The 27,744-nt window shown below is 41.7% G+C and overlaps 1 protein-coding gene across 1 annotated transcript in view; it reads left to right on the forward strand.

Moving 5' to 3' along the window:
• Window positions 1-27,744, forward strand: part of LOC132210692 (mucin-6-like) — a 149,807-nt gene that overhangs the window by 55,115 nt on the left and 66,948 nt on the right. Inside the window, exon 8 of the mRNA XM_059652221.1 lies at window positions 15,311-15,443. Coding sequence (XP_059508204.1) covers window positions 15,311-15,443 — 133 coding nt within the window. The remainder of the gene's footprint in view (window positions 1-15,310; window positions 15,444-27,744) is intronic.

Consider the following 27,744-nt stretch of genomic DNA (forward strand, 5'->3'; position numbering starts at 1 on the left):
ACCTGCCACTGAATCATTGTCCACTATCACACTCTTCATTGATGCCCATTACAGACTTTTGGCTGCCTCTTGTTCCAATCTCTCCTATCTGTGATTTCCTTTTCACTCCATCTTAATGTTTTCACCACTTATAACGACTGCTGCTTCCCACAATGAATCCCTACTTCTTTGTAACTTTGTTAAATTCTGGAACTCATTGCCACAGAAGGCTGAGGAGGGCATGTCATTGAGAGTATTTAAGAGAAATAGGTTCTTGAATAGTAAAGGGATCAAGGTTTACAGATCAAGGCAGGAGAATGGGGTTATCAGCTGTGATTGAGTGGTGGAGCAGAACTGATTGGCTGAATGTCTAATCCTGCTATTGTATCTTATGAAAGCTGTGATGTCCACCAAGGATCCACCGTAGACCCAATGCAAGTGCAAATTGGGATCAAACAATGCTTTTATCCATTTTAAACCTTGGAAAGAGTACAAAGCAGATTTACTAGAATGAGGGGTTATAGATACAAGGAAAAAATAGAAAATGTGCCTTGTTATCTTTGGAGCAGAGAAGATTAAGAGCTTATTAAAATGCTCAAAATTATGAATAACTTTGACAGGATAAAGAACGATATTCTATTTCCCCTAGTCAGTAAGTCATAAATGAGACTCTGCAATGGTAATCATTAGGAGGGAATGCTACAAGGACACACTGAAAATCACCTAAAACAAATGTAACATTCCAACCATTCCAATATGTGGGAATCACTAGCCCTAGAGACCACAGACCGGAGAAGAAGCATCCCTGAAGGTGCCAGTCACTTCACTTATCACCAAGTGGTGGCGCAAATGGAGACCGAGCATGCAGAGCCCTCCTTCTCAAACATGTATCCCACCTGAGGCAGATTCTTGTGGCTGCAGGATTGGACACTTCAGTTACCACAACCCACCTCCCTAGAGTGGAAGCATGTTGTTCTCAATCATGAGGGACTGTCAAAGAGGAAGGTGATTAAACTAGAGGATTAATGCTGATCCAATGAAGAGAGCAGGGTGAGCAGCACCAGGCTTGCTTAAAAGACGAGGTGTCAAACTACTGAGCTTGAAAACAGGACTACTTGTATGCCAAGCTGCATAAACAGTAAGTGACAGATCGACCTAAGTGCTGCCACAATCAATAGACCAAATCTAAACTCTGCAGCTTCCACATCCAGTCGTGAATGGTGTGGAAAGTTAAACAACTCGCTAGAGAAAGAGTGTCTTCAAGTATCCCCAAAATCCAAAATATGAGGCTGAAGCTTTAGCAGCAATTTTAAGCTAGAGTACCAAATCTTGTCCACCATCTGCAAGGCACAAGTCAGGATTGTGATGTAATACTCTTACTGGATGAATGCAGTTCAGCAATACTCGATAAGCTCGACATAGAACATAGAACATAGAACAGTACAGCACAGAAAAGGCCCTTCAGCCCACAATGTTGTGCCGACCATTGATCCTCATGTATGCACCCTCAAATTTCTGTGACCATATACATGTCCAGCAGTCTCTTAAATGACCCCAATGACCTTGCTTCCACAACTGCTGCTGGCAACGCATTCCATGCTCTCACAACTCTCTGCGTAAAGAACCTGCCTCTGACATCCCCTCTATACTTTCCACCAACCAGCTTAAAACTATGACCCCTCGTGCTAGCCATTTCTGCCCTGGGAAATAGTCTCTGGCTATCAACTCTATCTATGCCTCTCATTATCTTGTATACCTCAATTAGGTCCCCTCTCCTCCTCCTTTTCTCCAATGAAAAGAGACGAGAAAGCAGCTCAATTGATTGGCACCACATCCATAAACATCCATTCACCCACCACCAACACTCAGCATCAGTGTCTACCATCTATAACATATACTGCAGAAATTCACCAAAGATCCTTAGACAGATCCTTCCAAGCCCATTACCACTTCAATCTAGATCACCACCATCTGCAAGGTTTTCTTCAACCACCCGCCATCCTGACTTGGGAATGTAACGCTGTTCCCTCACTGTCACTGAGACAGAATCCTGAAATTCTGACCCTGAGAGCATTGTGGGTCCACTTACAGCACATGGACTACAGCGGGTTAAGAAGACTTCACCATCACCACCTCAAGGGGAATTAGGATTGGACAGTGAATTGTGGTCCAGTCAGAAATGCGCTCTGTACTGGAGCGAATAAATAAAATGTATGGAAACTACGCTCTGAGATTTGGCAGCACAGGTTTGTTGAGCACAATCAGTACATTTCTTGCTATAGGCAATAAAAGGGACTTGTTGCTTGATATCTTCTGCCTGATGGGTATATGTCCTTCATGATTTGCATCACATTTGCACTGAAACTTACTTGTGTGATACATCTGTTTGGCTTGATGTCTGAGGAATACAATATGTGCTTTCTGCAAAGTAGCAGTGAGACAGCTAATTTCCATTGTTGCTTGCAGACCTTTCCCTTCCAAAGCAACCTAAAGTAGACTGGGTACTTTTCAGGGTCAAAAGTGTTGGTCTTGGACCAAACCATGAGTTCATGCAATATAAACAAGAAATGGTCTTATTGAGGTAGCCATTATCACTCAGCATAGTTCTTGCTCCATCTCAGCATCATGTTTTTAGTGAGACCATATGGCTAGGACCCAATTTGTGAGTCACCAACAAGGCTAATTTTGAAAAATGATCTTAGATACGGTAAATGTAACAGTTTGGTATGTTAAGTATGTTATATACTAATCATCTATTGTTATCTACAGTCTTGAAGTAGCAGGTACAATCTCAAGTTTCTACAGATGCACTTTGCATTGTCAGTTGAAAATAATCAGAGGAAAGTAGGAATAAACAACATTGTAAAACACTATTATTTCTTCTGACCACCATGGCGATAAACAAGTCATGCTATGTTTGACTTTTTAAATTCATTTGTAGTGTAGGGGTGTTGCTGGCTAGGTCAGTATTTATTGCCTTTCCTAATTTCCCAGAAGGCATTTAAAGAGTTAACTACATTGTTGCAAATAAGGAATCACTTGTAGACCACTTCAAATATAGATGGCAGATTTCCTTTCCTCAAGGGCGTTGCTAAATCATTTGGGTTTTTACAACAATCAATCCATGATTACATGATTGCCATTAGCTATTATTTTATTCCAGTGACTATGGTGTTAAAATGAGTTGCAATAGGGCTGTACAAATAAGTTTAGAATTTGGTCAAAACTAATTTGAACTTATTTTATGGATTGAATAAAAAGGGAAGAGATGTGTTTTCCAAATGGCTAAGTTCTGGCATTTGAACTTCAGTCCTGCGTACATTAATTTTAGGCAGGTGTAATCTGTTTAATTTAACAGTTTTACATTACAGTTAAAGGACCCGTCTTGTGGCACAGTGGTAGCATCACTGGACCCAAAAGCTTGAGTTAAAGTTCTATCTACGCCACAGATGTGTAACATTGTCTCTGAACAGTTTGGTTAAATAATTAGTTGCACTGCAGTTGGAAGGCCTTCTTGTGGTGCAGTCATGTCCTTACCCCTGAGCCAAGAGACCTGAGTTCAAATCCCACCTGCTCGAGAAACAGCTCTGAGCAGGTTGATTAGGAAAAGCACATTCTGATACAATTGACTAATTACTGTGATAACCCCTTTAAGGCCCAATAAGTAATTTCCCTGTGGAGTTTGTAAGAGTATTGTAGAATGATAGTTCCTTGACTATGAATTCCCTTGGCAATAGGCAATGGCCTGTGCAGCTAGAACTCAAAAAAAACCCCTCTCTGCAGCTAGGAATGTGCACAGGTGTTGCTGGAGAAGGAGCGTGTGGTGTCCATCAATGCTGTTAGGGTGAACTTATGCAGTACTTTATTTCCCCATCCAACTTCATTTTGATTTAATCCAGTCTTGCTCCCCTTACCACCATGCACCTGCCTCACCTTTGATGGTTTTCATTGCATAAAGAGGGCTTTGCTTGTAAATATTGAATTAGCTGGACATATGTTTTTACTGGTGATGGATAGTAGTTAAAAAAACAAAGAAAAAAATACTTACAGTAACTTTGGTTGGAAAAACACTCAGCTGTGTGAACAAAGAACAATGCAGTGCAGGAATGGCCCTTCGACCCTCCAAATGCACTCAGTGCATTTTGTCCTTCCACACTAAAACTGTCTTCACTTACAGGATTTGTAGCCCTCTGTTCCCTTCGTATTCATGTATTTGTCCAGGTGCTTCTTGAGTGCTGCTATTGTATTTGCTTCCACCATCACCTCTGACAGCGCGCTCCAGGCGCTCATTACCTGTGTCTGAAAAGCTTGCCTTACGTATCTCTTTCAAACTCCCCACACCCCTGTATCTTGAACCTGTGTCTTGTAGTAATTGACCCCCTGTACTCTGGGGAAAAGCCTTAAACTTTCCACAGGTCACCCCTCAACCTCCTGCATGATAGTGAAAACAAATCCATTCTATCCAAATAAAAACGAAAAGAACTGCGGATGCTGTAAATCAAGAACAAAAACAAAGTTGCTGGAAAAGCTCAGCAGATCTGGCAGCATCTGTGAAGGAGAAAACAGAGTTAAATTGCGGGTCCAGTGACTCTTCCTCAGAATGGCTCTGGGTTCAGAATGGTCACCGGACCTGAAACATTAAATCTGTTTTCTCCTTCACGGATGCTGTCAGACCTGCTGAGCTTTTCCAGCAACTTTTTTTTTGTTCAATTCTATCCAACCTTTCTTAATAGCCAAAATCCCCTATACCAGGCAACATTCTGGTAAACCTTTGCTATACCCTCTCGAAAGCATCCACATCCTTCTGGTATTGTGGTGACCAGAACTATATGCAATATTCCAAGTCTGTCCTGACTAAAGTTATACAAAGCTGCAGCTTAACTTGACTATCCTTCTACTCAGTGCCCCTTCCAATGAAGTCAAGTATGCCAAGGTTTTTTCTTTACTACCTTATCTAACTGTGCTATCACCTTCAGTGCTGTGTGGACCAGAGTTCTGCCATTCACTGTGTAGTTTCCACCTGTACTTGACCTTCCAAAATACATCACTTCATTTATCTGGATTACATTCCATCTGCGATTTTTCTGCCCATGCCTCCAACTGATCTATAACTTGCTGTATCCTTTGTCAATCCTCCTCACTATCCGCAACTCCACCTAGCTTGGTGTTGTCTGCAAACTTACTAATTAGGCCAACCGCATTTTCCTCCAACGCATTCATTTAGATTACGAACAGCAGAGGTTCCAACACCTATCCCTGCAGAACACCACTAGTCATAACCCTTCATTCCGAAAAGCATTTTTCCAGTGCTACGAGATGACAAGGTGTAGAGCTGGATGAACACAACAGACCAAGCAGCATCAGAGGAGCAGGAAAGCTGACATTTCAGGTCTGGACCCTTCTTCAGATGTGAACAATTTCACAATTTCTGAAGAAGGGTTCAGACCCGAAATGTCAGCTTTCCTGAGCCTCTGATGCTGCTGTGTTCATCCAGGTCTACACCTTGCTATTTCAGATTCTTTGGCATCGGCAGTTCCTACTATCTCTTCCAGTGCTACCCTCTGTTTCCTGTGACTAAGCCAGTTATAAATCTATCTTGTCAGCTCACCCCAATACCATGTGATATCACCTTTTGTACCAGTCTGCCATGAGCAATCTCGTCAAAGTCTTTACTGACGTCTATGTTGACAACATCAACTGCTATTCTGTCTTAAATCAACTTTTTCACCTCCTCAAAAAATGATTAAATTAGTGAGGCACAGCCTACCCCCACAAAACCATGAGATAACACAGTATGGACCTGGAGAAACATAGCAGGCAAGACAGCATCAGAGGAGTAGGAAAATTGATGTTTCGGTTTGGGACCCCTGACCCAAAAAATGTCAACTTTCCTGGTCCTCTGATGCTGCCTGGTCTGCTGTGTTCCTCTATCTCCACACTGTGTTAGCTCTGACTCGAGCATCTGCAATTCATACTAGCCCCCAAAAAACCATGCTGTCTGTTGCTAATAAGTCAGTTTGCTTTCCATAATCATATGCAGTCCTCTATAATGATCTGGTCTCGCCCATTCCAGAAGCTTCCGATTCTGGTTGTAATGACCCTTTTTATTTCTCCCATCACCACCAGCTGTTTTAATTTGGTCAGAATGGGATTTTTTTTTGTGTCTGCAGTCAGATATTGTCAGTAATGACCTTAAAAGTGCCCATTAAGTTCAAAACCAGAAGACTCTTTGAGTGTCAGCACCTCTGCCAGTGGGAGGTAGCTCAAGGCATCTGCTCCTGGACAGTTTTCAATTTGTAATTTGTCATTTGATATGAAGCTATGGGCAGCATGGCCCTGTCTGCTTTATTTCGAGTAGGGGCCTGTGGTCCACGAGTATTGCAAATTTACATCCTTAAAGGCATTGGTGGAACTTTCTCACACTAAAGATTACCTCTAATCCTTTCTTCTCTATCTGGACACATTTTTGTTCAGGAAATAAAGTCCAGGAATCATACACTATCAGGGGTTCTTCTCTACTGAGCCACTGGTGAGACAATGCTACCCCGATATTGTATGGGGAGGCATCGCAAGTTAGTACCACATCTTGCTTGTGATTGTGGTGTGCCACCACCAGTTATGATGATAACTGCTTCTTTACTTCCCTAAAGGCTACTTCTTGGCTACGAGGCTATTTCCAAGGCTCACCCTTTTTCAGTACCAGATGTAAGGGTGCCAGGTGGAGGCTAGGTTATGAATACATTTTATGTTATAATTCACCAACCCAAGGAAAGATCTAAGCCCTGGTACAGATATGGAAGCCAGGGAAACTTTGATCGCCCTCAATTTATCTTCCAAAGGATGTAACCTGGTCTTGCCAGCCCTGTAGCCCAACTAGGTCATTTGGGGTGCCTGGAACACACAATTTCCCCTCCTATGCCATATACCCATCTTGGAGAAGTATTTAAGCACCACGTCCAAGTTCTCTAAATTTTTTTTATTGGTCTTCCCAGTCATTAGCATATCATCCATATAAATAGCAACCTTGGTTCGACCTTGAAAAATGTCCTGTATCATTCATTGGAAAATGGCACAGTCTGAAATTACCCCAAAAATCAGTCTTGTATCTTGGTACAAAGCCTTATGGGCATTAGTTGTAGCATACCTCGGGAAATCCTCATCTAATTGTAGTTGCAGGTCTGCGTGGCTCATGTCCAGCTTTGTGAAGAACTGCCCCACCCACCATTTTTGTGTACAAGTCCTCTTAAGTTCTGCAAGGCCTACCCAGTGCCATTTTCCTTATGTGAAAAAGTAGAGACAGAAATCAGGAGGTTGAAAGTAAAGGAATCATCAAACCAGTGCAGTTTGAGGAAAAGGTAGCACTGGTCATATCAATTGTCAATCTGATGGGTTCATTCACCTTTGTAGGGATTTCAAACAAAAGGTAAACTTCTGTTTTGCTGCTGGATAAATTCTTAGTGGTCTGCATAAAATAGAACTGAATTCAAGATATTGTCTTCTATTCTATGCAGGCCATTTGGTATTTATCCAGTTGCAATATTAAAGTTTACCATCTGTTAGAAATTCCTGCAAAGGTGAACTGTCCTGTCAGGTTTTACAATTGATATGACTGCTGCTGCCTAATCTGAAAACTACTGGTTTGATGATTCCTTTGCTTTCCAACTTCCTGATTTCTGCCTCTACTTTCACACATAAGGCAAATGGCACTGGGCAGGCCTTGCAGAATTGAGGAATCACTTCTTGGTTAACATGTACGGTGGCCTTGGCCCTTCCTGAAATACTTCTGGGTCCTTAATTAGGACTTAGTCAGGCAGACATTTTCTAATCGCAAAATGTTGAACCAATCAAGTCTCAACCAGTTTCGCCCATCAAGCTCTGTGCCTGAGCCTTTTTACTACAACTGGTTGTACCTGAACTAGCTGCTTCTCATAAGAAACTGGAACCAAAGTTATAACTTTCCTCTGTCAGGGTTCCCAAGTATAGGATCCCAGCCTGGCGGAGGTTTTAGCCAAACGTAAGGGTAGGAAACCAGAGCAAATTTTGGTAAAGACTGGTTCCTGTAATCAATGATACCACTGGATGGAAGAAAACAAAAAGGATTAAGCAGATCCTCTTTTTCTGGGCACCCAGTGCAGAGCGTTGTGGGTACATCAGAGGACCACTTTGTTGAGCTGTTCCTGGACCTGACCAGACTGGCTATAAACAGGTCCATGCACCGACTGTGGAGGGGTTCGTATCTGCTGGCTGTCTGCCCCGCTTCCCTGTTTATATTCATGCCTGGGTGTCCTTGGAAGGGAGGACATGGTATCCATCAATGTTTTCAATGCCTTTAGAGACAGATGGGCACCATGGGAGATACAGTGTTTAATCTCTCCTTCAACACCATTTTGATTTAGCCTCTTCCTTCTCTCTCTACCTTCTCCCTCAATTTTCATGGTTTGCATTGCCCTCAATGGGCTTTGTATGTAGATATTACATGGGTTGTTTACTGGTGGTACTCAGTAGTTTAAAATAAACAGAAAAGAATGCCACAGTGATTTTGGTGGTAGGAAGGTCACTCAGTTGTGTATAATAATGTTTAAAAACAGATTTAGAGGTCTGGAGTGTTTTCATTAGAATGCAGGAGGTTGAGGGGCAATCTGATAGGAGTTTATAAGATTGTGAATGGCATGTATAGTATGGAATATGAGGCTTTTTCCCGGGGGAAGGGTCAATTACTAGGGTCACAGGTTCAAGGCGCAGGGAAGAAGTTTAAAAGAAAAGTTTTATAGGCAGGTTTTTAACACAAAGGGCGGTGAGTGCACGGAATGTGCTGCCAGAGGAGGTGGTGGAAGCAGACACTGGAATAGCGTTCAAGAAACACCTGGGTGAAGACATGAATGGGAAGGGAATAGAAAGATACGGATCCTGTAAGTGAAGACAGTTTTAGTATTGAATTTAGTACTGAAAGGCAAAATGTGTTTTGTACATGCTTGGAGGACGAAGGACCAGTGCACCTATGACTCAATTTTCAGGCCCTTTGGCATAACTTGCCCATATAACCGAGTTTTCACAATTAAACTAGTCTCTCAGTTGCTATTTCTGAAGACGGATCCTGACCCAAAACATCAGCATTCCTGCTCCTCTGATGCTGCCTGGCCTGCTGTGTCCCTCCAGCTCCACACTGTTACCTCAGACTCCAGCATCGGCAGTTCTTACTATCACTCATTTGCCTGCATTTGGTCCATATCCCTCCATACCTATCCCATCCATGTTCCTGTCTAAATGTTTCTTAAATGATGAAATTGTATTCGCTTCTATCACTACCTTTTGCAACCTGTTCCAGAACTCACCACCCTCTGTATGAAATAGTTGCCCCTCTGCACCCTTTTGTCCACTCTCACTCCACTCTCATCTTAAAGCTATAGCCTCTAATTTTAGATTCCCCTACCATGGGAAAAGGCTGTTGGCTATCTGCATTATCTATTCCTCTCATGTTTTTATAGATCTCTATTAGGTCGCCCCTCAAGTCTCTTACGCTCCAGGGAAAAAGAGTCCCAGCCTATCTAGCCTCTCGTTATAATTCATATCTTTCAGTCCAGTTAGCATCCTAGTAAATCTTTTCTGCATTCTTTCTCGTTTAATAATATCCTTTCTATAAGAAGGTAATAATATGCTTCTTATGGCAAACAGAATTCCAAATGTGATCTTATCAACATCTTATACAAGATGTCCCAACACCTATACTTGATGCTCTGACTGATGAAAGCAAGCATGCCGAAAGCCCTTTTCACCACCCTGTGCACCTATGACTCAATTTTCAATGAGAAATGATGTATAAAGAACAATACAGCACAGGAACTGGTCCTTCGGTCCTCCAAGCATGTACAAAACACATTTTGCCTTTCAGTACTAAATTCAATACTAAAACTGTCTTCACTTACAGGATCCGTATCTTTCTATTCCCTTCCCATTCATGTCTTCACCCAGGTGTTTCTTGAACGTTATTCTAGTGTCTGCTTCCACCACCTCCTCTGGCAGCACATTCCGTGCACTCACCGCCCTTTGTGTTAAAAACCTGCCTATAACTTTTCTTTTAAACTTCTTCCACACACCTTGAACCTGTGACCCTAGTAATTGACCCTTTCCCCGGGAAAAAGCCTCATATTCCATACTATACATGCCATTCACAATCTTATAAACTTCTATCAGATTGCCCCTCAACCTCCTGCATTCTAATGAAAACAAACCCAGTCTATCCAACCTTTCTTCATCACTAAAATCCCCCATACCAGGCAACATCCTGGTAAACCTTTTCTGTATCGTCTCAAAAGTATCCACAACTTTCTGATACTCTGGTGACTAGAACTGTACGCAATATTCCTAGTGTGGCCTGACTAAAATTCTATAAAGCTACAGCATAACTTGTCTATCCTTATACTCAATGCCCCTTCCAATGAAAGCAAGCCTGCCAAGGCCTTTTTTACTACCTTATCTACCTGCGCTGCCACCTTCAGTGCTGTGTGGATCTGCGCACTCAGATCTCTGAGCATATCAACACTCTTAAGAGTTCTGCCATTCACTGTATAATTTCCATCTGTTTTTGACCTTCCAAAATGCATCACTTCACATTTGTCCGGATTACACTCCATCTGCTGTTTTTCTGCCCATGCCTCCAACTAATCTATAACCTGCTGTATCCTCTGACAATCCTCCTCACTATCCACAACTCCATTAATCTTTGTATTGACCACAAATTTATTAATTAGACCAAATTATGTTTTATTCCAAATAATTTATGTAGATCATGAACAGCAGAGGGTATCAGCACGGATCCCTGCCGAGCACCACTAGCCACAACCCTCCATTCCAAAAAGCATCCTTCCGGTGCTATCCTCTGTCTGCTATGATTAAGCCAGTTCTGAATCCATCTTGCCAGCTTACCCCTGATTCCATGTGACCTCACCTTATTCCACCAGTGTGCCCTGAGGAACCCTGTGAAATGTTCTTCTGAAGCCCATGCTTTTCCTTCTTCAATCATCTTCATCCCCTCCTCAGATCAAGTTAGTGAGGCACGAATTTCCCTGCACAAAACCATGCTTTCTATCACTAATAATTCCATTTGCTTCTAAATGCATTTAGGTCTTGACCCTGGGAATCTTTTCCCAGTAATTTCCAGAATTATCCCATTACCCTTCTTAAGCAATCGGACAACATTGGCTATTCCCCAATCCTCTGGGACTGCACCTGTGAGCAAAGCGGATACAAAGATATTTGTCAGTGCTCCAGCAATTTTGTTCTCTTGCCTCCCTCAATATTCTGGGATAGACCTTATCAGGACCCAGGGACTTATCCACCTTAATACTGTTTAAAACATAAAACACCTCTTCCTTTTTAATAGCAACTTGGCTTAGATTCAACACTCCCATCTGTGAGATCACCCTCCACCAATTCCTTTTCTTTGGTGAATACCAACACAAAATATTCGTTTAGGATCTCACCTATCTCTTCTGGCTCCACACATCGATTTTTCCTTGAGTGGGACAACACTTTCCCTGGCTACCCTCTTACTTTTTATATATGTATAAGAAGCCATGACGTTCTCCTTAATCCTGTTTGCTAATAAATTTTCATGACCCCTTTTTAACAGTTCTAATTCCTTGATCTAGATCACTTTGTTCTAAAACACTCCCCCGGGCCCTACTATTGACTGTGTGAGTCCTGCCCTGGTTTGCCTTACCAAAATGCTGTACCTTACATTTATGTAAATTAAACTCCATTTGCCATTTCGAAGCCCATTTGACCCAGATGATGAAGATCTCACTGCATTTCCAGGTAACCTTCTTCACTGCCCAGTTTACCACTAATCTTGGTGTCGTCCTCAAACCTCTTAACTATACCTCCTAAATTATCACCCAAATCATTCATATAAGTGATAGATAACAGTGGACCTAGCACCTGTGGCACTCTATTGGTCCCATGCTTCCAGTCTGAAAAATAACCCTCTATGACCACCCTCTGTCTCTCACTATCAAAGCCAATTTTGTATCCAGTTGGCTGAATCTCCTGGAATCCATGGTCCTTACTCAACACCCTACCATGCAGTATCTGGACAAAGGCCTTACCAAAGTCCGTGTAGACAACGTCTACCACACTAACCTCATCTACTTTCTTGATCACCCCTTCAAAAAAGACACGATTTTCCAGCCATGCTGACTATTTGAAATGTGTTCTTCTCCATCCAAATAGCTGTAGATCTGTCTCTCAGAATCCGCTCAAACAACTTACCTGCCACAGATGTTTTGCTCCCTGGTCTGTAGTTCTTAGACAATTCTGTGCAGTCTTTCTGAAATAATGGTACAGAATTAGCTACCTCCAACCTTGTGGCGCTTCACCCGTGGCTCTTAATGGTATAAATATTTCCACTAGGCTCCCCACAATTTCCTCCCTAGCCTGCCACAAAGTCCTGGGATACACGTCATCAGATCCAAGGGAATTATTTACCTTAATGTGTTTTGAGACTTCCAGCACCTGTTCTGTAATGTGGAATCTCTTCAAGACATCACTGTTTATTTCTCCAAGTTCCCTCGGATCCAACCCTTTCCTAATGGTAAATGCTGATGAGTAATATTCATTTTGAATCTCTCCCATCTCTTGTGTCTCTGCATGAAGATGGCCTTATTGATTTTTAAGAGGCCCTTTTCTCTCCCTAGTTATCTTTCCCTCTTAGTGTACTTTATAGAAACCTCTTTAGGTTCTTCTTTTCCTTATTTGTCAAAGCCAACTCATTTTCCCTTTTAGCCTTTCCAGTTTCACTCTTAAGTGCACTCTGACACCTTCTATACTCCTCAAGGAATTTACTTGATCCCAGCTTTCTATACCAGTCATGTGCTCCCTTTTTCTTGACCAGGGCTTCAATAATTCTAGCCATCCAAGTTTTTCTACTCCAGTCAGCCAGATTGATTTTTTTAAAAAGCAGACCCACCCAGAGGAGTCTTCTATTGTAGTGGCAATGTTCGTAACTCTGGACCAAAGGATCTTGGCTCATCTACTTGAGAAAGCATGTACTGGCACTGGAGGGAGTGCAGCGGAGATTCACTAAGTTAATTTGAGAGTTGAGAGGGTTGACCTGTGAGGAGAGAATAGGCAGACTGGGGTTGTATTCATTGGGATTTAGAAGAATGGTGGTGGCATCTTATAGAAACATATAAAATTATGAAAGAAATAGATAAGATAGAAGCAGAGAGGTTGTTTCCACTGCTGGGTGAAACTAGAACAAGAGGGCATAGCATCAAAATTTAGGGGGCCAGATTTAAGACTGCATTGAGGAGGAATTTCTTCACCCAAATGTTTGTGGATCTGCAGAATTCCCAGCCCAATGAAAGTAGTTGAGACTTCCTCATTGAATGTTTTTGAAGTTAAAATAAATTTTTTTTGAACAGCAGAGTATTTAAGGGTTATGGTGGAACTAGGGCAAGTGGAACTGAGGCCAGAAAAAGATCAGCCATAATCTTAATGAATGGTGGAGCAGGCTCAAAGGGCCAGATAGCTTACTCCTGCTCCTGTTTATTATGTTCTTATCTTCTAAATCCCATCTGCCCTGAATATGTATCACAGCATGTTCGAACCTCTTGATTAAAACAATTACATGAGAAGTTTGACCCTGTAGATTTCATCTGGCAAAATTAATATATGTGTGCGGTTATTGAGAGCAAATGCTTACATTGTTGGTATACATGCAGAATAGCTCCAGACAGGAAGAGGAAATAAAGAAGACCCAGGGATGTGTCTATAGAACGGTCTCTCTCAGGCAGGGACAAGCCTATGTGTGCCACATGTAGTGGCTGTATGTTATGTTCAACAACAGATGATGTCACTTTCCAGTCAGGCTTCCTGAGTTATTACAGTTGCATAAATGAATATGATACTAAATTTTTGAAATTTGTTTTGCCCCATTGTAGAACCGCACTGGAAATCAAGAATTCCCCAATTTACCTGTCTTTTAGACCCAGCTTGACAGAAAGCACAGACTGTGTTACTGTACTAAAAAGAATTTACAATTAATTGAAAGTACTTAGACTCTAGCTAATTAGGAATATAAATCTATTTATTGTAATTCTAATCCCTTATACACTCGTCCTTATGAGAATATGCAAGAAATAAAAGATGGAAGTTTATGGATGAAAGGAAAGACTGAGAAAGCAGTTAATTTGTTCCTGAAGTGATTCTTGTGCTGGTCAGAATATTGGTTCTTGCTCATCCTTCTCTGGGTGCTTTCACTGGTTTACATTAGGCACAGGAAAACCATCTCATGTATCAAGTTATCATTCAGAAGTCACACACCACTGAAGTAAAAGATAAACCTATTTTCTTCAAGTGGCTTTTTAAAAAAATATGTATTCGTGGGATGAGCAGTATTTAGTTTTCAGGGACAATTAAGAGGCACCAACATTGTTGTGGATCTGTATTCAGATATAGGCCACATCAGGTAAAGAAGACAGGATATCTTCTCTAAGGACATTTGATGGGCTTTCCCCCTGTTAAATGCTAACTTCCTGCCCTGGTAGGATTGAAACTAAGATGCCCAGGACACTACCTGGATCTCTGGATTATTAGTCTAGCAATAGTACCACTAGGCCATTGACTCCCCTTTTCAAACTAGAGAACAGGGAGACCTCTTGAACTGGTGGCGGCATAACATTGTCTCTGTATCGTGTTCCAGTCCCAAGGTGTTTAACTACCTGAGAAGCAATGGCACGGTGGTTGGCAAGCAGAATGTTTTTATCATCAACAACCGATCACTAGTCCATAGGCCAATCAGCTACTCAACTACCAACCAAAACTCCATCAGTACACCATCTTCGCTCAGTTTTTCTTCAGCCACACTTTAACCACACCTGCAAGAAACAGTTGTGTAAACAGCTGTGTAAGTGGTGCTTACAATTAGTGTCAGGTTATTTGCCTTCCACACATGCAACAATCATCCAGCAACCCTCAGACTTTTTAAAATCAGTTCTTTTCTCATTTCAATCCATAATTAGAAAGTCAGGAAAAATAAGAAGACACAATCTTTACAATATGAAGAATAATACATATACTTTTGCAGTAAGTCTTAAAGATTCCATCCATTTTTAGGACTCCTCAAGGATTGGCATTGTCACATGAATTTGTTTTCACATCATGATTAATCTCCCCATGGTCATGAATTGTGATCCCAATCTTTCGCATTTGTTGTAAGTGAAATCCCCAGGAATTAAATTATTATTTAAGAGCTGCTGAGGCAACATGTTCTAATCTACTCTAAGTACCTCATTGTGCAAATAATTTTTTCTTTTCATTTGTTTCTTTTCAGAACTGTAGATTTGAGACATGCAACTATGAGCAAACAAATGACTTCATGTGTGCAAGTCTTGCTTCATACGTTAGTGCTTGTGCCAAGAGAGGTGTTCTCTTAATAGGTTGGAGGAATTCAATAGAGCAATGCAGTAAGTATCCCATAATAATTACTATCTTGTAAATTTTGCAATACATCATAATGCCTGCTTAAAATTCACAATATATTATCGACCTTTAAGGCAAAACACATTATTAGTTAATAGGGTAGTTTTTAACTCTGAGTCGAATAACTACTGATGTGTGCCGAAAACAACAAATGCTACAGATCACAGTGAGTCAGAGTCTCTGATGAGCGCCATCTAGACTTGAAATGTTAGCTTGCTCTCTCTCCCTGGATGCTGACTGACCTGATGTGATCACTGGCCTTTGTTGTTTTCAGTAGAGATTCTAGCATCTGCAGTAATTTGCTCCTACAGACGTGTGCCGATTGTTGCAGTGGACAACGAGGTTAGGGATATTTCTATGCCTGCACCTTATTTAAATAGACGTAGCTAGATGCCACCCTAACTGGATCCAGCTGCTAAATTAAGTCGTGATGGCCAGGAGGAGCAGGGATGCCTAGGCAGGAAACAATGAATTATTTTTGTTCTGCTGTGCAGTTCAAGACTGACAAAATTAATTTGTGATTCCTCCTTTTGGGCTTCTCCAGCTGTTTCCACCAGTGAAACAGGTGGACTTATGTAGACCGAGAAAGCCTTATTTGTGTATTAGATGGCCTACTGTGCATTCAACAGTAGACATCTTCAAAAATGGTGAAAGCTGGAGCATTGGTGATATGCAATTAGCCCTCGTTTGAGGTGCCTGGTACCTCCTTACCAATGTTTTTGCAAAGATCACCTCAAAATGTGCGAATAGCAAGGATGCAGCAGGCCAAGTAGCATCAAATGAGCAGGAACGCTGATATTTCAGGCCTAGACCCATCTTCAGAAAACATCAGCCTTCCTGCTCCTCTGATGCTGCTTGGCCTGTTGTGTTCATCCAGCTCTACACCTTGTTAACTCAGATTCTCCAGCATCTGCAGTTCCTACTATCTCCGAATGGCAAGAAGTTTTTTTAGCCAAGAACTGTCATGTTGCAAATATTTTATTTGAAGGGCCATGACTTTGAGTAGGCATTGTGAAAGTGTGGATGTGAGTCCATAAAGATTTTAATCAAACTGTTTAAGCATTCATCTGACAAGTCATGGCACTAACAGGGCCGTATGAGGAAAATGCAGCATGAGTATGAAAAATTGAATTGCAGGAAGCTTTCTCACAAATTTGTGTTGCACAGAGCTTCTAGGTAGCCCAGACTACTTATGTACTTTGTCAAAATAAAACAAGTAAAAACAGAGTGATGTAGTGAATATTTGAAAAACGTCTTTATACTTAAACGTCTTTATACCTTGATACTAAAAAATGTTAGTTCTGGAAAATGTCCGTGATCTTTCTCTGTTTGGATGAATTGTCAGTGCAGTCAAACATATTTTCATGTTGTGGTGTAACGTCTGTGCAAACATATTTTCCTATTGCATCTTTACAACCTTCATGACTTCAGCTGGGAAACAGATGAGTGAGTGGGCAGGCATTCATTGGACTCTTCATGGTCATCTGACTGATGATCAATCTGTTCTTCCCTTCATACATTTTGTCCATGTTCTTGAATCACAGCTCAAGAATGCTGCATGTCATCCAGATGGTTTTGTTAGCCTCATTGTGTAGACAGCACCTTAATATTTGCAAAGCAATGCAGGATTTCTTAAATTTTATATAAAAAAACAGGTCTTTACCATCCCATCATCCAATGGCCTGGCAGAAAGAGCAATCCAAAATTCATGGGGTGGCTTGAAGAAATAGCCTACAGCCTCACCAGATATCAAACTGTCACATTCTTATTTGATTATAGAACCACAGCACGTGCAACTACAGGGTTAGCACCAGCAGAATTGCTGCAAGATAGAAGACTCTGCACCAGCTTAAGCCTGATCTTCCTGGACCTGGGGGGAGAATGAAATAGCAGTGCCAGACAAGACCCCGCCAAGAAAGAGACCTTTTGATACAGGGATGAAGTTTTGTGTAAGAATCAGGGAAATGGCCCCACAGAAGAAAGAGGCATTGTCGACTTGGGTATAAAGTGATATATAAAGTTCGGGTAGGTGTGATGGCCCTGAACTAGCACGTGGACCATATGAAAACAGCAAATTAACAAACCGTGGATGAACAAAACATGCCCTGTTTCTTGGATCATTCAGAAAGGCTGCCAGAACATAGAACATAGAACATAGAACATAGAACATAGAACAGTACAGCACAGAACAGGCCCTTCAGCCCACAATGTTGTGCCGACCATTGATCCTCATGTATGCACCCTCAAATTTCTGTGACCATATACATGTCCAGCAGTCTCTTAAATGACCCCAATGACCTTGCTTCCACAACTGCTGCTGGCAACGCATTCCATGCTCTCACAACTCTCTGCGTAAAGAACCTGCCTCTGACATCCCCTCTATACTTTCCATCAACCAGCTTAAAACTATGACCCCTCGTGCTAGCCATTTCTGCCCTGGGAAATAGTCTCTGGCTATCAACTCTATCTATGCCTCTCATTATCTTGTATACCTCAATTAGGTCCCCTCTCCTCCTCCTTTTCTCCAATGAAAAGAGACCGAGCTCAGTCAACCTCTCTTCATAAGATAAGCCCTCCAGTCCAGGCAGCATCCTGGTAAACCTCCTCTGAACCCTCTCCAAAGCATCCACATCTTTCCTATAATAGGGCGCCCAGAACTGGACGCAGTATTCCAAGTGCGGTCTAACCAAAGTTTTATAGAGCTGCAACAAGATCTCACGACTCTTAAACTCAATCCCCCTGTTAATGAAAGCCAAAACACCATATGCTTTCTTAACAACCCTGTCCACTTGGGTGGCCATTTTAAGGGATCTATGTATCTGCACACCAAGATCCCTCTGTTCCTCCACGCTGCCAAGAATCCTATCCTTAATCCTGTACTCAGCTTTCAAATTCGACCTTCCAAAATGCATCACCTCGCATTTATCCAGGTTGAACTCCATCTGCCACCTCTCAGCCCATCTCTGCATCCTGTCAATGTCCTGCTGCAGCCTACAACAGCCCTCTACACTGTCAACGACACCTCCGACCTTTGTGTCGTCTGCAAACTTGCTGACCCATCCTTCAATCCCCTCGTCCAAGTCATTAATAAAAATTACAAACAGTAGAGGCCCAAGGACAGAGCCCTGTGGAACTCCACTCACCACTGACTTCCAGGCAGAATATTTTCCTTCTACTACCACTCGCTGTCTTCTGTTGGCCAGCCAATTCTGTATCCAAGCAGCTAAGTTCCCCTGTATCCCATTCCTCCTGACCTTCTGAATGAGCCTACCATGGGGAACCTTATCAAATGCCTTACTGAAGTCCATATACACCACATCCACAGCTCGACCCTCATCAACTTTTCTCGTCACATCCTCAAAAAACTCGATAAGGCTTGTAAGGCATGACCTACCCCTCACAAACCTGTGAGCTCATTATCTGTATCAAGTATTGATGAGCCCTCTGAATCAATCATGGACATGATGGCTGTTACTGCCTCAACGTGTTTACCACCAGAAGAAGAGTTTGAAATTTTTCTGAGCTGCTGCTGCTGCAGGAATGGGTTCCTGTGCCTTATATGCTGCCTGTATTGGACGTTGAATCGGAGGAACCTGACCCGCTGCAAAACACTCCAGAAAAGGTCTCCCAGATAAAGGACCGGCCTGGACGAAGGATACAGTAATTGCAACATGGTCAGCCAGGTGAACCTCATAGGATATGACTTCCCTGATTGGGGCTGTTAATCTGGTCCAATCAGGGAGCCTAGGATGACAGACAAAAAAGAGGAGAATTAGGGACTCCAACACTCAGATAGCTGACTCTGAAGAGAACATAAGAACTCAGAGCAGGAGTAGGCCATCTGGCCCCTCGAGCCTGCCCTGCCATTTAATAAGATCATGGCTGATCTTCCTGATACTCAGCTCCACTTACCCGCCCACTCACCATAACCCTTAATTCCTTTACTGTTCAAAAATTTATATAGCCTTGACTTGAAAACGTTCAGCAAGGTAGCTTCAACTGCTTCACTGGGCAGGGAATTCCACATCTGCACAACCCTTTGTTTGAAGAAGTTCCTCCTGACCTCAGTCCTACATATGCTTCCCTCTATTTTGAGGTGATGCTCTCTAGTCCTAGTTTCACCTGCTAGCGGAAACATCCTCCCTGCCTCCACCTTGTCTAATTCCTTCATAATCTTATATGTTTCTATAAGATCTCCCCTCATCCTTCTGAATTCCAATGAGTATAATCCCAGCCTACTCAGTCTCTCCTCATAATCCAACCCTCTCAACTCTGGAATCAACCGAGTGAATCTCCTCTGCACCGTCTCCAGTATATCCCTTCTCAAGTAAGGAGACCAAGTAATGTAAGAAGAGAAGACTACCACTAATGTGGTGTCATGGCCAGAAATTATATTGAATGTTTAATTACAACATGTTTTCTTTCACTAAAGAGGCAATACAGCCAAAAGAAGACTGCAGATGTGAATTCATTGGCTGGAGGTGAACCCAGGCATGTCACAACCTGAGGGTATCCAGAAAGCTTCAAAGGGAGAAATGTACTATAAACTAAACTGTAATCTCCTGTGAGTATTTCAGACTGTGAAATGATGGGAGAAAAGACAGCAATCTGGCCATGAAACATGTTTGTACTTTTCCCTTTCAAGGTTGCAGACGTTTCAGGAGTTAAATGCAAGTTTTCACCTTTTTCATGTGTGCTGGTAGACTGAGGTGCTCATGTACTAGCCTGAGTTTGAGCAGTACTGTTCTGTGAAAGTCACAGTTGAAGAACCATCCGCTAGTAATTCCAGTGTCACAAGTAAAGGATTCTTTTGCCCTGAGGGTTGGAAGCCACTTAAAAGGAGATAGAACGGAAGAAGGATTTTCTCCCTCAGGGTTCTGGAAGCTGGTTAACAAACCTGTTCAAAAGGAAACAGGACAAAAGAGTTTCAGCTAATCTGCAAATCTAAGAATCTAAACAACGATTGCACTATCAACATTCCACTATTTTCTATTCATGAGCAACTATGCTTATCTAAATACCTTTAACTTCTGTCATTTTTTGGACGTAGGTATAGTTACTAATCTATGTGCAACATTTTGATTTCTTATTGCATTTAGCAATTAAACTCACTATTTTGTTATCTCAGAAAGTAAATTAGCCCTTTTTAAAACATAAATTCACTAGGAAGGAACAAAGTAAGGGAGGGCTTCCTTTTTAATTAGCTTTGTTACGCTCCACTGAGAGAGTAGGTGAATAAACAGGGAGAGCCAGTCCATCCTCACCTGGGAGCTCGATAATTTGCGGGTCTGCATCTGGAGCCATAGCAAATTGGGCAACCTCACTCGGGATCCGGTTGTAAAAGTAGATATGCACATTTGAGCCATTTTTGCATAGTCAAACCTGTTGATCGAACAATTGCTTAGTAAGTGGTCATTCTATGGTATTTGTAGTTGTAGGGTCAGAAGTAAGCCATTGGTCCTCCAGTAGCTGATGGTAATGGTAAGGGAGGGCACCAACCAAGGGAACTTGAACCATAGAATCCACCCAGTATGAAAGCAGGCCATTCAGCCCATCGAAGAGCTCCCCATCTAGACCCGCAACCCCTTCCCTATAAGCCTGCATTTCCCATGGCTCATTCACCTAATCTGCCTAGATGATATGGGCAATTTTGAGTAGACAAGGTTCTCTTGAGGTAACCTCCCAATGGTGACCTTTTGGAATGAGGGAGAGACAACAATGTACTTCCTCAACCAGATGTGAGCTGCAATCTTAATTCAATGGAAATAGTATGTTTACCTTGTTTGACCTTAATCTCCATTTGATGCCAGTTGAATAAAGGATTCCTGCTTCATGATCTTTGGGCTATCCACGTACTTAAATTTTGCACTACATGTATTTTTGAAATGAGGTTGTTGACTTGCTTGTGGAGCTGGCTTGTTCTCGTTCAAACGTTTCATTACCATGCTAACTGACATCATCAGTGGAGCCTCCAATGAAGCAATGTTATTCTACTCTGCTTGGAATTTACACTCTCTGGTCTGTTATGGTGAGTAGTATCATTTTATAGTTTCGATCTATATGGGTTTGTATATGGCATCCAGTTCTATATGTTTGTCAGTTGCATTACGGGTAGAGAACCAAGCCTCTAGGAATTCCCATGCATGTCTATGTTTGGCTTGGGTTACTCTGGTTACCTTATAACAGTTAAATTGATGGCCTTCATTGTCTGAGTGTACCGATATTAAGGAGAGTTTGTTGTGCTGTTTTGTTGCTAGTTGGTGTTCATGTATTCTGATGGCTAGTTTCCTTCTTGACTGCCCAATGTAATGTTTGTGGCAGTCATTGCATGGTAATTTGTAAATCACATTGGTTCTGCATGTTATGGGGATGGGGGTCTTTAATTCTTGTAAGTGTTTGTTGTAAAGTGGCTGTGGGCTTGGGGGCTACCATGACTCCTAGTGGTCTTAGGAGTCTTGTTGTCAGTTCTGATAAGTCCTTGATGCAGGGCAGTGTGGCCATCAGTTTAACTGGAACAAGGTAACCATAGTAGCCCAAGCCAAACATAGACAAGCACAGAATTCCAAGAGGCATGGTTCTCCACCCATAGTGCAATTAACGAACATATAGAACTGGACCCCATATATAAACCCATATAGATCAAAACCGGTAAATGACATTACTGACCATAACGGACCAGAGAGTATAAATTCCAAACAGAGTAGAATAACATTGCTTTATTGGAGGTTCCACTGATGATGTCACCTGAAATGGTAATGAAACGTCTGAATGAGAACAAGCCAGCTCTGCATGCAAGTCAATAACCTCACTCACAACCTGAGCTACAGATCTAATATTTTTGAAATGATTTTAAACTTTATGCCTTCCAAGGTAGTTAGTCTGTTTCCATCCTCACCCTCACTGCTGATAATCATAATGATCATAAAATTTCATTGATATGTGCCCACTAAGATGTAAATGTGTAAATGTGCTGAAAGTACCACCAAATCTGAAAACATAGGGGCAGCATGGTGGCTCAGTGGTTAGCATTGCTGCCTCACAATGTCAAGGACCTGGGTTTCATTCTACCCTTGGGTGACTGTATGGAGTTTGCATATTCTCCCCATATCTGTTTGGGTTTCATCCAAGTGTTCTGTTTTCCTCCAAGTGCTATAATTTCCTCCCACAGCCCAAAAACATGCAGGTCAAATGGATTGGCCATGCTGAATTGCCCATAGTGGTCAGGGACGTGCAGGCTAGGTGGATTGGGAATGCAGGGTAACAGAGAAAGGTAGGGGCATTGATCTGGGAGGTATGCTGTTTGGGAGGTTGGTGTGGACTCGATGGCCTGAATGGCACACACTATGCCGATTCTAGGCTGATTGTTGCCTGGTACCCATTTCTGGTGCGTAGATGGAAGAGTCAAATGGGAATTATTTGCTGGTCCAGAACTAGGGACTATGGTGTTTGAGCTCCAGGGCCTTTTCTCGGTTACATTCATTGACTTCCAACTTGTTCTACCCAGAAAGTCCTTGAATGGGTGGCAAGTATCGTGAGGCTGCTTGCCAAAAACAGATCTGTTGAGGATGGTGAGGCAGTCCTAAAAATATAGCATGTTTCAGGAGGAAGCTATTATGTACATTTAAACTCTTTATAAGGGCTATTTAGCTAATGCTCAAATTGGAAAAGGTGTGGAGAAATGGAAAGCATAGTTAACCAAGATGAGGTCTGGAGTAATCCAATACCAGCAAACCCTACACAGTGTTGTTTCCTTCAGCATCAAAAGTGGCAGAGATTGCCATTGTACTATGTCTCAGAGACACGTCTCATGATATCATTACTATCACGGCAACTTAATGCATGACATGCTGGTGGAAACATACTACTTTTTGTACTCAACAGCTTATTATTAGCCCACTCATTGAGGTGCCTATGTATTAGAATCTGTATTCCATGACAATTGAAACTTTCAGTACTACGTTATGCACACCTAGTCCTTATTTTATGGGAGTTAACATAACTATTGCCTCTACAGGCTAAAATACCCTGCAGAAGATAAAAACCTACATCACAGCGGCAGTTCATCTGGATGAAAAGAGGGTTCTTGAGTGATACAAGGCAGTGCTTAATGCAGATAACAGTGTGGAGCTGGAGGAACACATCAGGCCAGATGAACAGGAAAGCTTACGTTTCAAGTCGGGACCCTTCTTCAGACCCAACCCAACCCGAAACATCAGCTTTCCTATTCCTGTGATGCTGCCTGGCTTGCAGTGTTCCTCCAGCTCCACGCCATGTTATCTCTGACTCCAGCATCGTCAGATCTTAGTTTTTCTTTGAGTACTTAACACAGAATTGACCATGAAGATCTTAACCATTATCTCATGAAATGGGAGGCTGCCACAACTTTGAGACCTTTTTGCCTTTACCTCATGCAAAGTCTAAGTAGTAAATAATCTTTCTATTCCATTTTCTTTCTATTAGTATATTCTATCTTACATTTATCTGTGTTGAACTACATTTGTCAATTATTTGGCTGTTTTGCAAGTTATGTCCTTCTGTCATTTGCCGCAGTCCTACTCTATTTATAAACCTCTAAACCCCCAAATTGTTTGCTTTCTATTTTTAATATCTTAGCAAAATTTGCAGCTCAGGTTATGGATATGGTTGTTCGTTTGCTCACTGAGCTGGTGGCTCTGTGGTGTGTAGATGTTTTGTTACCATTCTAGGCAACATCATCAGTGTGACCTCTACTCGAAGCATTGGTGTTCTGCACCATTCTGAATTTATATGAACCTCTGGTGTGATGGTCTTGTCACTTCCAGTTCTGTTTTTCAGCAACAGTCTGTATACGGGGTCTATTTCTATGTATTTGTTAATGGAATCCCATGTTGAGAACTAGGCCTTCAGAAACTCCCTTGCAGGTCTGTTCTTCACTTGTCCCAGTCACTTTGTCACATTCGAACTGATGGCCCTCATTGTCTGTGTGTATTGAGGCAAGTGAGTATTGGTTGGATATTTTTACTGCCAGCTGATGTTTGTGTATCCTGATTGCCCGCTTAATCCCTGTTTGTCTAACATAGTGTCTATTGCTGCGTAGGATTCTGTATATCAGATTAGACCTGTTTACTGTCGGTATGGAGTCTTTAGTCTTTGATAGCTTTTGATGCAGTGTTGATGTAGGCTTGTGCAGAATTATGATCCTATGTGGTCTAAGGAGTCTGTTTGTCATTTCTGATATATGTTTTATGCAGGGTAGAGTTACTAGTGCCATCTTTGTACTGTGTCCTCTGACAGTCGTTTGTTTGGTAGGCTTTGGCGGGCAAAACTTCTCGGGCATCCGTTGTTAGTAAATACTTCGTGCAGGTGTTCCTCTTCCATTCTCCAGAGTTCTGGGTGTTGCAATATGATATGGCTCATTTAAACAGTGGCTAAATGCAGCTCTGTTTGTGTATGGTGGGTGGTTGCTATTGAAATTCAGGATTTGGACTGTGCGTGACCTTCCTGTACATTCGGGTCTGGAATTCTCTGTTGGTTAGTCTCTCTACCATTAATCCTAAGAAGAGGAGCTGTTTGTTGTTTTCTTCCCCTCTAGTGAATTTTATTTTTACGAAGATGCTGTTAACAAGTTGGTGTGTTTCTTCCACTTTTGCACTTTTGATTACTACAAATGTGTTGTCCACATATCTTATCCATAGTTAGATTGGAAGGCTGTGTGTTCCAGTCTCTGCATCACTGCTTCTGCGATGAGACCTTAGATGGGTGATCCCATTGGTGTGCCATTGATATGTTTGTATATTTTACTGTTCAATGTAAAGTGCATTGTGAGGCATAAATCTGGTAGTTTTAGTTAGCTATCCTTGCTGATGTTGTTGCTGGTGTTCAGGGTCAGTGCTCCAGGTCTTTCTAGTAGTGTAGCAAGCGTCTCTGTCTAATGGTATGTCAACAGATGTAAATAGTGCTGCAACATCGAAGGAGATCATGATTTGTCCATGCCAGTTTTTGTGTCTCTGAGCTGTGTGAGAAATACTTGGGCCTAATTGATTGAGTGTGGAGATCAGCTAATTCAGTGTTTTAAGTCTCTGTTGTAATTCTCTTGCTACCTTGTGTGAAGGTATGACAGGTAAGGAGACTGTTGGTCTGAGTAGGATTCCAGATTTGTGTACCTTGGGGGAGTTCATAGAAATGGGGGCTGTTTGAGCCGCCTAGTGCTATTGATACTATCAACTATCAGTAGATTTAGAAGTGATGATTTTGATCCCAAAATCCAATTTATTAACGTAGGCTATGAACACAGCTTGTGAAACGTCACTTCCACTTCCTTTACTCTGAATGAGCCTCCATCTTGAAGCCAGCCAGCAATTTATTATTTTACTTAGCCTCTGACTCCTCATTCTCTCACCCTAATGAAAGTCCTTTTGAAAATATAGATAGATTACACCACTGTCTTACCATTATAGAACATAGAACATAGAACAATGCAGCGCAGAACAGGCCCTTCGTCCCTCGATGTTGCGCCGACCTGTGAACTAATCTAAGCACCTCCTCCTACACTATCCCATCATTATCCATATGTTTATCAAAGGACTGTTTAAATGCCCCTAATGTCGCTGAGTTAACTACATTGGCAGGCAGGGTGTTCCACGCCCTTACCACTCTCTGAGTAAAGAACCTGCCTCTGACATCTATCTTAAATCTATCACCCCTCAATTTGTAGCTATGCCCCCTTGTACAAGCTGACATCATCATCCTTGGAAAAAGACTCTCACTGTCCACCCTATCTAATCCTCTGATCATCTTGTATGTCTCTACTAAATCCCCTCTTAGCCTCCATCTCTCCAATGAGAACAGACCCAAGTCCCTCAGCCTTTCTTCATAGGCCTTCGCTCCAGACCAGGCAACATCCTGGTAAATCTCCTCTGCACCTTTTCCAATGCTTCCACATCCTTCCTGTAATGTGGCGACCAGAACTGCATGCGATATTCCAAATGAGGTCGCACTAGCGTTTTGTACAGTTGCAGCATGACATCATGGCTCCGGAACTCGATCCCTCTACCAATAAAAGCTAACACACCGTAAGCCGCCTTAACAGCACTATCAACCGAGTAGCAACTTTCAGGGATCTATTTACATGGGCACCAAGATCTCTCTGCACATCCACATTCTCTTTATTGCTCCCTTGATGATTTGATTACATTTGTCAAGAAAGCTTTTGATATCCAATTTAACTGTTCATTTTTATCAAGATGTACATGTATTTCCTCTCGTGAAGATTCCATTGCTTTTTATAGCACTGATTAAACTGAATTATTTATAATTCTGTATCCATAATCTATCACCCTTCTTTAATTTAGACCGTATGGAAAGTTTCTGATACTGCACCGTTTCCTAATGAATCAAAAATGTAGTTATGCTTTCTACTAACTTTTCCTTAGATCATTTCAACTGCATAGATATAGTCCACCCAGATCAGGTTCTTGTTTTATCCTGCAAGTTTTATTAGTTTCTTCAATTCATCCACATTTTTAGTTAAATTTGGTAATCTCATTGCTCATCACCTCAATGTCATGGCAACTTGTTTTATCTCCCTGATAAATCCAAAGCATTTTTTCCACTGTCTCTCTTTCATTATCTGTAATTTACCCTGTAAATCCTTTAATGCTCTATCTGCCATAACAAGTTTCCTTTTCTCATTAGTCTCTGTGACAATTCTTAACAATTTCATAATTCCTGTCGGATTTCAAATTGCTTTGACTGCTGTCTTAATCTCTTTTATGTTTTCTTTTAGGACTGTTCAGATCTCTATATCTTTAATGTTTTCTTCTTTTCCAACCTTTAGTTCCTTTTGTATTCCATTAACGTTTACCTTGTTCTTTTCCTTTGCTCTGTAGTTTTTGAATTCTCTGTTAAACATTTCCCATTCTTCTACGTTGCTTTACTGTATTATGGTCTATTTTGTTTTGCTAAATTATGCTCTCAGCCTGCCAGAATCATTTTTTCATGAATCATTGATCTTTATTTTAGACCATCATCTAGGTTAAACAGCTGTTCACAACCTCATTGTTTTATTTGACTTGGGTTGATCTTTCAAACTATACTGTTTCAATGACAAAGAATGCCTTATTCCTTCCTCAATACATTGGCCCATTTTCTTCTCAGCCTAAGTTAGTTGACATAACATTTCAGCTATGAATTTCTCACTGAAGACAGGGCTAATATAATGCTCTTTTGACTTTTATATTATTTTCTACAGTATGTGTATTACTGGCATTTTTACCCATCCCTTATTGCTCTTGAGAAAACACTGGT

This window comes from Stegostoma tigrinum, chromosome 17 (assembly GCF_030684315.1).
Source record: "Stegostoma tigrinum isolate sSteTig4 chromosome 17, sSteTig4.hap1, whole genome shotgun sequence".
In the NCBI taxonomy this organism is placed as follows: Eukaryota; Metazoa; Chordata; class Chondrichthyes; order Orectolobiformes; family Stegostomatidae; genus Stegostoma; species Stegostoma tigrinum.